The sequence below is a fragment of the Populus euphratica genome, unplaced genomic scaffold, assembly GCF_000495115.2.
Source record: "Populus euphratica unplaced genomic scaffold, PopEup_1.0 scaffold192.1, whole genome shotgun sequence".
In the NCBI taxonomy this organism is placed as follows: Eukaryota; Viridiplantae; Streptophyta; class Magnoliopsida; order Malpighiales; family Salicaceae; genus Populus; species Populus euphratica.
The window spans coordinates 226,507-242,798 of record NW_011500073.1 but is presented as its reverse complement, the minus strand read 5'-3'; the positions used below and the strand labels follow the sequence as shown (position 1 = coordinate 242,798).

The 16,292-nt window shown below is 32.3% G+C and overlaps 1 protein-coding gene and 1 long non-coding RNA gene across 5 annotated transcripts; both read right to left on the bottom strand.

Moving 5' to 3' along the window:
* Positions 1 to 16: 16 nt before the first annotated feature.
* Positions 17 to 7,128, bottom strand: LOC105108547 (protein TRI1-like). Of its 3 annotated transcripts, XM_011002890.1 has the most exons (9): positions 6,625 to 7,125; positions 5,616 to 5,724; positions 5,347 to 5,521; positions 4,517 to 4,670; positions 3,933 to 4,050; positions 3,630 to 3,804; positions 1,915 to 1,968; positions 1,751 to 1,792; positions 17 to 317 (listed from the first exon to the last, which is right to left on the bottom strand). In XM_011002890.1, exons 1-9 carry the CDS (start codon positions 6,936 to 6,938, stop codon positions 307 to 309), a joined length of 1,152 nt encoding a protein of 383 aa, XP_011001192.1. In that variant the 5' UTR covers positions 6,939 to 7,125; the 3' UTR covers positions 17 to 306. The 3 variants fall into 3 exon arrangements, with proteins under 3 accessions (XP_011001192.1, XP_011001190.1, XP_011001193.1); XM_011002888.1 differs by lacking the exon at positions 17 to 317 and having other exon boundaries at positions 782 to 1,792; positions 6,625 to 7,128; XM_011002891.1 differs by lacking the exons at positions 17 to 317; positions 1,751 to 1,792; positions 1,915 to 1,968 and adding an exon at positions 1,975 to 2,100.
* Positions 7,129 to 7,902: 774 nt separating this feature from the next.
* On the bottom strand, positions 7,903 to 11,478 carry LOC105108546 (uncharacterized). Of its 2 annotated transcripts, XR_839078.1 has the most exons (3): positions 11,092 to 11,478; positions 8,300 to 8,417; positions 7,903 to 8,129 (listed from the first exon to the last, which is right to left on the bottom strand). It is a non-coding gene; the product is annotated as an uncharacterized LOC105108546 (long non-coding RNA). The 2 variants fall into 2 exon arrangements; XR_839077.1 differs by lacking the exons at positions 7,903 to 8,129; positions 8,300 to 8,417 and adding an exon at positions 9,753 to 10,225.
* Between the last annotated feature and the right edge of the window lie 4,814 nt (positions 11,479 to 16,292).

Sequence of the window (16,292 nt, the reverse complement as noted above, 5' to 3'; positions counted from 1 at the left end):
AGGGGGGGGGGGGGGGATGCAAATTAGAAATCCTATAAGAAAAATTAGTAAAAAGAACTACTATTTTGCAAAACTATTTCCATTCCTTCAACAAAGAGCATACAGGCTGCCAGTGCGAAATGGAAGAGTAAATTCAACTCAAGCAAAATTTCCCACTTTCGATGGGCTCAAGTTATGTACATATAAGCAACTCACTGTTCTGTCTTGATAAAATGAGATGACAGGAGCTTTGAGACTGCGAAGCCACTGAAGGAGTCAACCTCAAATAGTTCCTTTAGCTTGTCATCACAAACAATTCTCCTCTTATCAGCAGGATCCTTAAGAAAAAACAAGAAAAATCTCAGTATGATAAAGGTGCAGCTGCCTGAAATTGACAGAAGTCTAAATCAACAAAGACAAAATAAAGCTGATAATTTTACCAAATGCATCAGTATGATACAACAAGAGATTATCATTAAGCTGGAAAAAAAAAGGTACAGAGCTTAATAATCACAACAAAAATTAAACATAGCCATACTTCAAAGGACATACTATGTTTGGTAGTACCGGAAGGGTCACAGACACAGCCATAACTGGAAGTGTATTCGGCCAAGCAGTTTAAGCATGTATTTGAAAGTGTAATAGTAGTTGCTTTTCAAAGTGCTTTTCGTTTAAAATACATCAAAATAATGTTTTTTTAATTTTTTAAAAAATCATTTTTGACATCAACACATCAAAATGATCTGAAAACATAAAAAAATAAGCCAAAAAAAATTCAAAATTTCATGGAACGGGACCTAAATTCAGCAGTGTCATTGCTATCCAACTCGCTCAGGGTTAACTTCAGATATCAACATTGAAATTCAGCCTCTTAAGCTGTGACTTGCATTCATAAATTAGTTTCAGCTATCCTTGCCTCTCTTTTCATTAACACAACATATGAAAGAAGACAAATAAGAGAATGGATTGAAAGATCACTGTTTTCTCTTTTTGAAAAACAGGTGCATCAAATGTTTGTTTATTCATGCCTTGCAATTCAGATTTAGAAAATTTCAAATTACTGGCACTCTGGTTATTTTCAGGGTGCGGGTGCATGTTGTAATTTTGTAGCAAACTTGGGATTTCCTTATCATGATGGAGACCTACTCAGGGCTGGATTTCTATAAGAAATTGATAAACCATATAACTGGTGACACCCTCCACTCAATATACTTCAATAAAGATCATAGAATGAAGAGAAATTCATGAAAACACAGGGCTAGATTGTACAGAAAATACATAAACCATGTAACTGATGACACCATCCACTCAAAAGCTTTCTAGTATAGGATGAAGAGATGATTCTGAAACACACACATGCATGCATGCAGACACACAATTATGTCTATTGAATATTGGCGCACAAAATATGAATGTTACCAAGCTCAAGCTTAATGCAAGCTCTGTCAATATGAACGTTACCAAGCCAAAAGCATCTCTCTCTCTTGTTATTAACAGTCCTCACTTCAATTTATTCTCTGTAGTGTATCTATATTTGCATTATTCCTGTGTCGAGCCTGAAGCCTATTCTCTAAACATGATATCATGCAAGCTTTGCCAACATGCTTGTCAGCAGATCAATTAATTGAAGTTGGCAAAACAGTGTCTGTGAAAGATAGTTCATCAAACCAACTTGTTCACACATCAGATCGAGAAAATGCATTTTCACCAGTGCCAAAAAATTTGACAAAGGCATCCAAGATTTGAAGGGGAGCAAGGAGACCATAAGCACCTTTCTTCTGCCGTTTTTCTTTCTGTTTAGGCTCATCAGGATCTGAATAGTGAGAAATAACAGATTGTCATTATTAGAGTTCCAGAATTCATCCTCACTTTTCTTATGTGAGTAGGTTGTGAAACTACTAGGAAACTAAAAGCATTATTAGTCACTAGTCTCACCTTCTTCTCTTCCTTGTTTAGCCCCCTTTTCCTTTGGTGAAGAGTTGCTTGGAGCTACAAGATCAGGATAAAACATTTTCTTTAAGCAATTTGAACATTCTCATGATTCCCAGATACTAGAGAATACTTGAGTTGTGATTTTGTGTCAACACAACAAACGAGATTTGCACAACATATTTTTGACAACTGCAATATGATAAAATTAAAAGTTTAATGAATAAAAATTAATGAGAAAGGCCATGGTGCATAAAAAACCTAAATTCATTAAGCTCTATGATACTCAACTTACTAGCCTTAATCCCAAACTAGCTGGGATCCTCTGCATTTAAACTAGAGCCGACCAAAGTAAGAGAAAGAAGTAGTTGACATTTACTAATATGATGAGGAGAAAGAAGTTCCTGGCTCATAGAAAGGATTCCAACAATACTTTAAATTTATTCCTCATTGTTGATCCATCAATTCTTTCTTGAACAACTTGAAACCTAATAAGTTATATTTTTGACCATTTACGTTCACACATTAATCAAAGTTAACAAAAACTGCTATATAAAATAAAAAGAAGAGAAGCAGTTTGGAAGGAGAAAATGTACATTGATTATATCAAACTGCAACATGTGTCAAAGGGGATATCCCTAAAATGTTCTAATCATTCATCTAAAAGATATGAGTTACTAAACCAATTCAAAAGCTTAAAATTAAACATTATGAAGGCTTCCAATCACCAATTGATAAAAGAGGCCCTCTTTAGAGATGGGAACAAAAATTACAAATTACAAAACTATCATGTAAAATGGCAAGGATTAATAAAAATTAGAGTCGCTCTCAAGCTGTAGTTTGTATGAACTTCACAAGGAGAGCACTAACTTAACATAAGTGTAATAGAACCATTAGAAGTTATGAAACCTAGGATGAACCAGCTTACTCTAACTGAGATATATATTGTCAAAAGTTAGGATTAACTTCTAAGATAATAAAGGCCACATTGCCTGGAAGTTAAGAGGAACTGCAATGGATGGAAAACACAGACATAACATGGGATATATGTTTGCCATGTCTATGCTACACATTCTATCATGTTTGTTTTGCCTCTCCCCCCAGCAATGTAGTTTTCTCTTCATCTTTAAGAAGTGGCAACCAGACATCCAATCCCTAAATGCATGTAACGACAATTTTATCCACAGGATACAGCCTAAAGGATACACCAGCCAAGTATTTTTTTCTCATTTTAATAGAAAGTCAGTTAAAAGAAGCTGAATCACCAATCCTTATCCTTATATTCATGAACTGAAAAGGAAGTATGCAAACATTACATATAAAAGAAAAGGTTTACATGTCTTTTATCACTTTGATCAAGCAACTTTGAGATGTTCAAAAAATTAGATAATGCAAGGTTTTTGTGAGATCCCCAGTTCTAAATTGATGAATCAATTTGAAGCACACAGTCTTTCAATACAGAGGCTAAAAACTTAATTTGATTTGAAATTAAAGTAACAAATTGCCAAAGAAAAGTATTTTATTATAGTGAAGATAAAGGAGCTAAGTTTTCTGGACAATAGTACCCTAAAGGCTTGCCTTAATGTACAATAAATTTAAAAGAAAAGCTCATTAAGGGCGTACCATCTTCCTCACAGGAGCTAAGTTTTCTGGACAATATTACCCTAAGGGCTTGCCTTAACGTTCAATAAATTTAAAAGAAAAACTCATTAAGTGCGTACCATCTTCCTCACAGACAGCCCATATGTGTTTGGACAGGGCTTTATTCATTTGAAACATGTCAATAGAATCAACATTAAAAAGAGCACGCAGTGATTCATCACATATTATGTTTCGCTTATTCTTTGGATCTTGCAAATTCTTCTCCCGGATATAGGCCCAGAGCTTCTTCACAACCTACCAAAACAAAAGGGGACGGGAAGAAACAAGTATGGACTATGATTTAGAAGGAAAAAAAAATCTTAAACTATCATTCTTCAGGTCAACTGATAACATAAAGAATATCAATTCATCTGTTAAAATACCCCAGTTCTGGCCAATTCAGGAACACCAACAAAGTCTTGAAGTTGAGGAGAAAGACTGCACAATTTAGTAAAGCCGCCTCCTCTTTTCTTAACATTTTCATCCACCTTGGTAGATTTACTGGATAAGATAAAGATTATTTAGTCCATAAAACAACCACAAATATTATATTTGACGGAATAAGAATGTCATGCTAGTCCTCAAATTTCTGAATATCAGTCTAGGACCACTAATCACAAACAACCTCATATCATCCACTCCAGTAAAACCTCAAACATGTAGAATGGTTATGAAAATTAATAATTTTGAGAACCTGAACCAAAATTTCTTTAGTCCATAAAATGGCAGGAATTTGTCTAAGGGCAAGCTAACCACCTCATTATTTTCAGTAGTGATATTTTAAAGTGAAGTTGCATTTAGTGATAAAGAAAACCTCAACCCCCAAAGTAACCATATCATAAGTTAAAGTGAGCATGGGTAATTCCGACGCTGTCAAGTAGGGAATCATTAAGTAACTCAAAATAATGGCAAACAAGAATAGAAATTCACTTGTAGGAAAAAGAAAAAAGGTGTACGAGAAACCCACCGTCCTTTCTTGCTTCTTCCATTACTCTCTTTCTTTACCTCTTCCTCCTCCGCCTCTTCCTCCTCTTCTTGTTCCTCCTCCTCTTCCCCTCCATTGTCTCCTTCATTCCCAAAATCATTACTGTCTTCACATTTTTCTTTCTGTTTTACACTTTCTGATGGTTCAATGATATCATCGGTTAATATAACAGCCAAACAATCATCTGATAAAAATTAAGAAGAGATCTCTAAAGGTAAATAGTTAAGAAGATTTATATTGTGATGTAATGAAATAAAGCAGAAGTTCAAAGCCTGTTTGTAGGAGTTGAAGTTGAAAGTGCAGAAAATATACATCCTAATGTAGTCAAGATACCGGGGGAAAGGATTAGTTTCCCTGGAATAACAAAGTATTACACCACAGCCAATAAAAGGGAGTAGGTCAGTAACATCAACCCAGGAGAGGAAATAAAAAAATCATAGTCAAAATATCTGATAAAAAAATTGTCAAACCAGACAGAGTTTAATGCAAGCACTTTCCCTGCCCATTGTTTGTAAGAGATAAAATCTGAGTATAAGGTTAAGGTATGCTCTGCCCCATCAGCTTTTTGTTTTTTTTGGAAGATAAAAATTACATTGTTGGATTTAATTGCCAAAGCAAAATACACCAGATTTCCTAAACTAACAGAAACACAAAGTAATTCATAATTAGAACAGGATAAAAGCATGCATAAACATCCTAAACGACCTTACACATCGAAAGCAATAAGATACTACTGTCAAGCAGCAGCAACTAACCACCCATTGTCCTACCACAGAACAGAACAAAAGAGGATAACTTATTAAAGAACGTACCATCTTCTCCAGTTAATGGCCAAATATGCTTGGACAGGGCTTTGTTCATTTGAAACATGTCAATTGAATTTACATGAAAGACAGCACGCAATGCTTCATCACATTTTATTTTTTTCCTATTCTTTGGATCCTGCAAGTTGTTGTCGCGGATATAGGCCCAAAGCTTCTTCACAACCTGGGATAGCAAAAGTAAGGAGAACACAAGTGAGAACCTGATCCAAGAACTACCACCTAAACCAATATCCAGAAATGAATCATTTTCAACAAACCTCAGTTCTGGCCAATTCAGGCACTCCAACAACTGCTTGAAGCTGTGGAGATAAGCTACTTAATTTAGCAAAACCACCTCTTTTCCTCACTTTTTCTGTCTTGTTTGACCTAAATGATAGATAACACAAGAGTGCCTAGCATGATTAATAAGCAACTGGTATCTGGGATAATTGGATATCTGACATGCATTAAATTAAAATGGCAGCAAACACACACCTATTTTCTTTCTGTATAAGAAAATAAACGAACAGAAAATTAATCAAGCCTCTGAAATGAAACTCAAAGATTTAGTATTCAAAATAAACCCGCTAAAACACCAAATAGATCCAGTGCAAAAGCTAAAAGAAGAAATAATCAACGAAAATTATTAAGTATTAAAAGTAGAGAAAACACGTCCTTTACTAATTAGCCATCTAAAAATTACTTATTTAAAAACATAAAAGAGAGGATGACATTTCTAGAATGTATTACTAAAATCTACAAAAAGACTACCTCTCTCATACTCATTACCCCGTATTGAACCAACACACACCAAAACATCATATACTAACTTCACTCAAATAATCTACTTTTGCTTCCAATCCAATATCCTCCCCAATTTAATCATCAATAATCTCTTAAGTAGCGTCACATTATTCATTGCCCACGATTAAACTTATGCTTTCATTTTCTTACAAAACAAAGCATAACATACACTCTACAAAAAATGCATAGAAAAGCAACTAGCGTACACAGCTCATAAGACACAAAGTTCTTGACCTAATTAGAACTACATAATGGAACCACAAAAACTATATCCCAATAAAAAGAAAAACAGCCAAGCAATTTGTCCATAAACGATAAACGATCTCTATATCTAATTTATATTTCCAATATATATATATATAAAAAAACCTTATTTCTTACCCAAAAAAATAATTTGCAAGCAATCTCTACATGCATGCATGATTAATTCATTACACACTATGTTGCTTATTTAACCATATATATAAGTAAAGAAAAAGGTACCCTTTGCTTTCCTTTGTCTCAGTCTCTTCCTCTTCCTCTTCTTCTTTAACGCCGTCGTTTTCATTTTCCTCGTCATCAACGGCGTCGTTTTCGGTATTTTCATTTTCTGACACATTCTCTGATTTACCTTCTCCTCCATTAAAGGTTTCGAGAAAAGTATCAATTTGCTCTCTAATAAACTTCTTTTTCTCCGATAAATCAACGCTGAGATCCTCCTCCAACTGCCGCCGTATACTGCCGGCAGTGGCCGTGTCCAAGTCCGACCTCCCGAGAATTTCACGGAGCCGAGTCACGAGGTCCGAGTCCGACACCATTTCTTCTTTATTCTCTTACTGGAAACCCACTCACTCACTCGGCACCAATCTTCTTTCTTTCTTTCTTTCTTTATTTGTTTTTTTTTTATGTTGTTGTTGCTGTTTTGAGAGTGCGAGTCTCCTCTCATGCAATGCAAGGCAGCTGTGTAAGGGTGTTTCTGGAATTGTAAAAGGAGAAGGATATCCTTTTCTTTTTATTCTTTTTTTTTTTCCTTTTTTTTCGGGAAAAAAGAAATATATCATCTCACCTAGAAAGCTATTTATTACTTGATAAATCCGACTGGCCGTGGGTCCACACAATTTTAAAATGGTAAATTTCACAATCATTTTTACTCATGCAAAGGGCTAAAAGTATTTTGCAAATTGGATAAACAAATGCTATTATAAAACGAGAAAACCCACATTGCTCGGATTGATTTCACCCCCTCCGATCTCGATCAATAAATAAAATGAGATAGCCTATTTAATATTTTATAATAATAATCTTTTTAATATATTTTTTATTTAAAAATATATCGAAATAATATTTTTTTATTTTTTAAAATTATTTTTAATATTAATAAAATCAGAATATTAAAACAATATAAAAATACTTTAAATATTAATTTAAAATAAAATATTTTCAAATATATTCCGCGATATTTAACTTGCCGGAGACCTGCAAGCAAAGGTTGCACGAGCAAGGCTTGAGTCTGTAAACTTCACATCATCTTCCCAGTTTTCCAATGTTTAATTATCCTTTATTAAGCAATCTTCATGTTCAATAGTTTTGTGTTATGCGTACAAAAACATGCCGTATGTGTTAAATATACAGAAGTGCCTTTTTTCACGAGGAGCGCAGCGCATCCAGAATGAAATATACCGAGGTGCAGAAAGAAGCAGACATGCATGCTACAACACATATCGCCAACGGCCCAACGCTACTACACGCATGAAGGTTATGCAGAAGAAAAAACAGCACAAAAACAAAAGAAATAATGGCATCGCCATCACCAGTTCCTTTCCTTTCTTATACTTTGCATTGTTGTTTCAAAAGATAAATTAAAGACTGGGAAACCAGAAAATAAGAAAAGGAGAAAATTTGATCCTTTATCCTCTCCTGAGTCCAATCCGAATGCCTTGTCCTTGCCTTAATCAGAGATTCCATCAATATCGTGCTTGGAAGGTTGTGAATTGCCGAGACTGAAGCGCCTTTTATCATGATGGTGGCGCCGTGTAGAAAAGTTATGGAGAAAAATCAGAAGGTGTGTGCGTCAAGGCTTTTGTTTACGTGCGTCTGTGCAATGGAGTGTGTGTGTGAGTGGCAGGGATGCTATAAAAGGCATATCTGTTGCAACAAAGCCGTTATAAAATCCATATACTTGAAGTTCATCGCAAGATTTTGACTGGGAGAGTTGCAGTGAATATAGCTTTATCAAAAAGATAGGTCTCTGAATAGCACACCCGACTAAAGTTTGAAAAGCAGGAGCACCATTAACGCTTTAAGTTCCAGAAAAGTTTAGAGAGATGACATCACAAGTGGAGAAACAGGTTTTCAGATTGAAACTCTTGACATAAACCACAACAACGTTGAAATTAAACATGATACTCTTGAACACACCGAACATAAATGAGGTAATAAAATGAGATAAACTCAAAACCAGTTTAATCAAATTGCTAATTTCAATACATATAAACATCTATACTGAGGTTGTTGACAGTGATACAACATAAGTGGATACGCATGTGGGTTTCACATCCAATCATTTCCAACCTTTGACGGTCTCAGAGCAAATCCCAGAAAACAAGAGTTGAACCATTCAAAGCCTCGTATGTTCACAAAAGTTCCTATTAGCTGTCCATATCACCATCCTCAGACGCCTCTTTATCAAAATCAAACCCGCTATCAAAATTCATATTTTGAAATTCTGCCATATTATTCTCTAAGGTATGATCACCAACTTTTAGAAAATCTTTCAAGTCATCTAAGATATAAGGTTCTACCAGTTTCCAAAACCATGTAGAAACACTTCCAAAAATACCTATCCAAAAACACTTTCCCCTTTATTCCTCACCCTGCGATCCAGAGATTTTGATTTCAAAGTTTTGATAACCCATCTAAGACCACTAACACTTCTTATTAGCTTCACCATAATATACCTTGATGATGTTATATGACCACATACATTTACTAGCATGCAAGAACCTGAGGTGACAGCCACCTGTGGATTAGCTTTGGTAGTTGAGGCTAGCCTCTTGGCCAGAACTAGTCTCCATCGAATTCAAAATAAGAGTGTGATATGGTATAAAATCTGCAAGGGACGTCATCAGTATTACTATCATCACCAAGCTTACAAGATTGATGCAGCCACTCATTGTGCTGGTCATGTAAATGTCTCCTAAAAATAAATTTGTGACAGAATTCTAATTGAACTCAAACTGAATCACGTGCTTCTTCCCATCTAATTCAATTTGCAAACCACTGAAAGAGTAAACCCACTAATATCTCTCTTTGCTCTTTGCCAAGCTTGAGGATAGAAGGCTTTCTTACAGCTTTCCTGCTCAAAATCAGAACAGACTCAGGCTTTTCCATCGATGGGGATTCAATATCATATTTCTTTTGGCACATTAGATCATATATTATTTCTGCCTTTACATGGTATCCTAATGAGAGGTATCCACTTAAAATAGTGTTGCATGGTCTGGCATGAACACTGATTGTTTTGTTATTACGTGCATGGTTAAATATCTCCTCAACATTGTCAAGATTACCAGCTTTCACCAAAGAATCCAAGTATATGATGTGGACACTCCGGCTGGATCGACATTTCTCAAGGCTCGAAGAGAGGGCCAACCCTAATTTATCATGTCAATTTAAATTAAGGTACATATACACTACAGCAATAAACGATGGAGTAAGCGACTTCATACCACCCTGAACTAACTCTTGTAAAAGCAACTCTGTAAGCTCCACTTTTTCAGCCTCATACAAGACTTCTATAATTTTATGATATAGTGCAACATTGTATGAATTTAAAACCTCTTGCATCTTCCTGAATGTCTCCAATGATTTTATAGATTCTCCTGCCTTTGAAAAGACTTTCATTCTACATACGAAAACTTGTGATGGGTGATCTTCATCAAGACGGATGAGTTTGAGCCAAGTCCTTTCTGCTTCCTCTAGATTTACATCCTTTGCATAAACTCTCAACATGGAAATAAGCACTTCTTATCTCTTCTCTACTCCTGCTTGCTTCATCTCTTGCCTTAACGATGCAAGTCTTTCTTTATCTATTGTATCTTGATAGCTATGTAGCCAAATGCGACCATCATAAATATACTTATTTACCTCAAGTCCACATGTCACCAAATTATGATAAATAAACTCAACATGTTTAAGATAATATTCTGCAATCAACCCCGGTTTGCTCACAAGAGCTCTAAACAAATAATTGTGCAAACCCAGTCGTTACTGGTAACCTCCCGACTGCATCATAAATGTTGCACAATTCCTCCAGGCTACTAGAATTGTACAAACCCAGTCGTTACTGGTAACCTAAATGTTGCACTAAATGTTGCACAATTCCTCCAGGCTACTTTGAACAGTCATAATCAGATATGCAACTAAAAGAATGTGAAAAATAGATTCAGTGGGAACACGTAGCTGACTGATAATATCATAAAAATATCTCCCTGCATTTCACAAACTTTTACCCATTGCCCATGTAATCTGCTAACTTGGTGGACAATGCAAAATCAAACTGATACCAAAGCTACTGCACCATCTATTTATACACCTAACATTAAAAAAGAAATCCCAGTGATGACAATCCATCTTTCTCTATTTCAATCTAGGGGTTTAGACAAAACTCCAGCTTGATCCTAAAAGCATATAGCTTCACGACAACCTACTTCACAAGTCAAGATCTCTACCATCATTTTCCCATATGATACCAAATTTTAGTAATAACCCCTTTAAATTAATATCACAACCCATAAATTTTTAGTATCTGAACATTTAATCATGGTATAAAATAAAACACCAGGCACTAAAATATTAGCACTGCAAAAAAAAAATTAAAACATAAGTTTGATAATAAAATAGTATCCTAAACCAAGTCTCATTTCGCTAATTCGAGTACAATAAACGATAATAAAAGTGGCATCTTCCTACCTCATCCATTTTCTCTGCCCTTTTAGTATCCTCACAATAGTAGCTGGCTTATGCGTTGGCAACTCCTTACATAACCACGCCAACTTAGCTCCCTCCACTGCTCTGGCAACTCCGCTAGCTCCTTCACCTCTAGTGCTGGAGCATCCAAGTGCTTTTTGTCCCCTCCAGCACCAGAAAATCCTAGCCCGTCATCGTGGAGTTCAAAAATTTCCTACTCAGTTTTATCAAAATCCACATTCCTTGGGATTTCGAATCGTTTGCCAACTATTTAATGGAAGTACAGAAACTCTTTAGGATTGGAATTGGGTGAAATTCTTTATGGGTGTTATTTGTGGAGGGAAAGTAGATGCGGCCTTATTGGTGGGAGGGAAAGAAGACGGGAACGTATAAGAGCATCTTCACTCAAAATGCTAAATTAAATTTAAAGAGCCAAAATTAATAAAATATTTTTTTAAATAGGATAAATATAACTTTTTTAATTATATACATTTCAATGATAAAAATTTATTTAAAAAAATCAATTATATTTTAATATATTTCGTTTCACATTAATTTTAATATAATTATATAATTAATTTAGATATTTTATATATAATATAATCATGTTGTTATTAATTATATAATTAATATGAGTAATTTATAAAAATAATATAAAATTAATGAAGCAATATGAAAGTCATATAATTTAAAATTTATTTATATGAATATTTTTAATTTTTAATTTTTAATTTTATATGTTACTGTTAAAATTTTAATTTTTTAAAAGTAAATTTAAATTTAAACTTCGAAAAAAACTGCAAATATTTTAAATTTTCATTTTAAAATTTTTTAAAAAAAAATTCAAACTTTGAAAAAATAACCACCAAAATTTTAAATTTTTAAAAAATAACTATCAATATTTTAAGATTTCAAAATTTAAAAAAAGTAATTCATCTATAAATATTCTCATATATCTCATCATTTTTTCTCATCATTTTTTTCTCTCCAATCTTTATTATATTTCATTAAAATTTATCATGAATCATTCTAATTTTAATTTTTGTAATGCTTTTGATTTTGATGATGACACTCCTATGTTCACTTTTCAAGTTACTACCGCTATGGTTGTTAAAGAAGAATTGAATAATTAAGGGTAAAGAATAAGGTATCGTAACTCTATTCTTGGTCACAATATTGTTAATCATAATAGAAAGGAAGATGAGTTAAAGTTATATAATAATTATTTTGCTAAAAATCTTAAATTCATTGAAAGTCAATTCCGAAGAAGATTTGGGATGAGTTGTCGTCTTTTTATTTGAATCACAAATGCAGTGGAAACTCATAATCCATATTTCAAATAAAGGACAAATGATCTTGGTGTTCTTGATTTATCTTGCCTTCAAAATATAACGGCAGCTCACAAAATATTTGCATATAGTATTCCTACAAATCTTACTGATGAACATCTTCGAATTGGAGAAAGCACTGTAATAGAAAGTTTTAGAGTTTTCATCAAAACAATCATACAAATTTTTGGTGATTGGTATCTAAGAGCATAAAACAAAGCCGATATTTGTCGATTATTATCAATTGGAGAGTAGTGTGAATTTCCAAGGATGTTAGAGAGCATTAACTGTATGCATTGAAAAAGAAAGAACTGTCTGATTGCATGGCATGAGATGTACACTGGTCATTATCGTGAACCAACTATAATTCTAGAGGCGGTAGCTTCAGAAGATCTTTGAATATGGCATGTCTTTTTTGAAATGTCTGGATCATTAAATGATATTAATGTTTTTAATCAGTCACCTATCTTTACTGCACTTGTTGAAGGTCGTACTGCTCCTGTCAATTATATAATTAATGAGCATGAATATACAATGGGATGCTATTTAACAGGTGGGATTTATCCTAACTGGCCAACCTTTATTAAGATAATCCTAAAGCCATTAGGAGCAAAGAAAAAATATTTTGCAAGTAATTAAGAATCTGCAAGAAAGGATGTGGAGCGGGCATTTGAGGTGCTCCAATCTTATTTTGCAATTGTACGTGGACCTTTTCGATATTGGAATGAAGAAACGCTTGCAAATATTATGAAAGCTTGCATAATAATGCATAATATGATTATTGAGGATGAAGGAGTAATGAATCTTGAATTTGACCATGAATATAAAGTCAATTTTTTTATATTAGTGTCACATGTTGAAATACCAGAACTACATGGTTTTCTTCAAACTCATAATCAAATTAGGGATAGAGCAACTAGCTCTCAACTACAAGAAGATTTGGTTGAACATTTATGAGAATAATATGGTAACGAGTATAATCATTAGATTTGAACTTCTTATGTTATCATAAATTTCAAGTTTTTTATGTTTTTTTTCATTATAATTGTTATCTTTTAAGTTAATTAATCCTACTTATTATTATTAAGTGTTAGAAGAACTTCAAAAAAGTATTATGAATTGATAACACTTTTATAACAATATATTTAAAATAACCAAGAAATATTTGCATATTTAATTAAAAATATATTATATTAAACAATAAATAAATCTAGTTAATTAAAAATTAAAACCCCTCTTTTACATAATTTCTAACTTTTATTTTGAAAATGTGTTGCAGAAATTGGATCCAAATTAGAAATATTCATTTTCATAATTAGTTCTTCTTTCTCAATCCTATCCAATTCTTGTTTTTTTTTTTTTTTACTTTGTTGAATCATTATAACTTGTTGCTTTAACATGATTTTTTTATGTTATTTCTTCTGATCCTCAATTTCAACTAAAATATCCCCAACTTTATCTTTCCTTACTTATATTTAAGTCGTTCCTTTACAGTTTTCTGACCAATTGGTCTATCTTGATAAATCAACGGTTCACTGTCTTCTTTTAAACTAACAGAATCAGGGGTAGATGGAGTTGATGAAGCCGAACTTGAATTGATATGACTGTTTTATTTCTTGTTTGACCTTTGATGTTGACTTGCACACTCAAATTGCCATTTAGGTTTTTTTTCTTAAGATAACCAAACAATATTCTAGTTGAAATCATTTACCAACACAAGAAGCATACATTTATTGAACATCATTAATCTGGTAAAAAATTAGAGAAATTAAATCATGTTAAAATATATGCTAAACAATCTAACATGAAAATGAATATTAAAATTACCCTTCATTCTTTGGTCATTCCACTTTGTTGATAATTTTCAATTTAAGTAACAAATCCAACAAATTTACCGACTTCTCTATTTATTTCTTGTCATCTACTTAAGATTATTTGGGAACAATTATTCAAGTTTCCTTTATTCTCTACAAAGTAAGCATGTACTTAAGCTCAGAACTATTTTGTTTATTTTTCAACTCCTATAATTAGATCTTTGTTTGTATTTAGTCATGTAGAGACAAGTAAACAATCTTCCTCTAGTGAAATTTTTTTACTTCTTTATGATTTTTTTATTGTATGAACATTTAAATTCGAGTATATTAAGTCATCAATTAATTGATTAAAATCACTTGGTTGAAAAAAGAATATTTTATGACTCACTCATATGAAAGTTGGTAAAAGAGCTTGGAAAATTTGTTGGTAAAAGAGTTTGGAAAATTTGAATCCATCTACATTAAAAAAAAAATCAAGTTAAAACCTTATAAGAGAGTGTAAAAGAAGCGCACATTCAATGTTTAGTAATTTTATAGTTTCCATACATGTGAATTAATAATAAGCATTGCCTCCTACTTGTTCTAATATTATAATTTGATCTTTTTTTGGAACTAAAAGAGGATTGATATACTGGTTTAATTACATTTTCAACAAGATAAATTATAATTAACATCAAATTAAAATAGATAATCAAAAATAAATTTTAAATATGTCACTCTATATTTTTTATCAATATCAACTATTATTATTACTTCCTCTCAATTTTGTCAAAGATAACAATATAAATAAAAAAATTATCTTCCTTAACCCATATCAAAAACATAAAATAACAAAAAAAAAAATCATTACAAATATCAAATTAACAACAAAAGGTCTAAAAAATTAACAGATATAAAAGAGAAAATAAAAAACTTTTAAATAAACGTACCTTTTAATTTCAGCTAATTAACACAACCGATGTTATTAATTAACCGGAGAATAATTGATTCTTGTTCTTTTAAATTTGAGATAAGAGTGAGGCATAATACAAGATTTTAAAATTTATAAGTTTCTTTCCATTTGTTTTTAAAGGAAAAAGAATTATTGGCCAACAACTATAAAAATAGTCATGGCCAACAGTAATTTTATTTGGCCATCTCTATAGAAATATATAAAAATGGCTTTGTATAGGTTGAATAATTATTTTAGCTATTCATTTACCTATGCTGTTGGAATTGTTAAAGGAAAAAAAAAGTTAAAAGGATGCTTTTTTTTAATTTAGCTCTCCGGTTGGAGATGCTCTGAGGGGGAGAGAGAAAAGGAGGAAGGATACGCATAGGAGGAGAATTGAGGGTTTCTGGATCCGAGACACGAGTACTTCTTTTTTTTTTTTTATTATAGATTATGCTTATTTCAAACTCAAGATATTGTATTTTTTTATTTTTATTACTGAATTTAATTTTTTATTATTTTATTAATTTTTTATTAACTAGTGGATTCTAAAGGTGTTTGGAAGTGTGATAGCGATTGCTTTTCAAAATATTTTTATTTAGAAATACATCAAATTATTTTTTTATTTTTGCGTTTAGTTTTCAAAATATTATTACTATTCTAAATTCTCTCTCTTTCCTAGCTTTTCCTTTCTCTTTTTTAATTTCTAGCTTCTTTTTTTTTCTTTTTTGCGTTTAGTTTTCTTTAGTGTTTTTTTTTTGTTCTATATCAGCTTTACATATCCATGTTTTTAATTGTTCTCATAATTAAATAATCTATGAGCTTATCTAAATTATATGGGGGTTGACCCAATATGATCTAGTCAACTTAACGGGTCTAAAGACAACTCATATTAATCTACAAAACTTATAACCTGGTTTATGAAACCAAGATAAGCAAACCCATTAAAGGATAAATTAAAAAAAAACTAAACCTTTGAATTTTTTTTTTAAAAAAAGCATTATTCTAGAGAAAAGTGCTTTGTAGGGAGGGAAACAGTGAATTTCCTTCCTCAATCAATTTATGTTAACTAGATTTGTAATTTGCACTCCATTATGGGTTAAGAAAAAAAATTAACTTCAAAAAAGAATG

What these genes read in the sequence shown, in the direction of transcription:
- LOC105108547 (XM_011002888.1), bottom strand. Translation starts at nt 6,938, where the DNA reads ATGGTGTCGGACTCGGACCTCGTGACTCGGCTCCGTGAAATTCTCGGG. An exon ending in GAGACAAAGGAAAGCAAAGG is followed by an intron (nt 5,725 to 6,624) that starts GTACCTTTTTCT and finishes TCTATCATTTAG; the next exon opens with GTCAAACAAGACAGAAAAAG. An exon ending in CTGAATTGGCCAGAACTGAG is followed by an intron (nt 5,522 to 5,615) that starts GTTTGTTGAAAA and finishes TTGCTATCCCAG; the next exon opens with GTTGTGAAGAAGCTTTGGGC.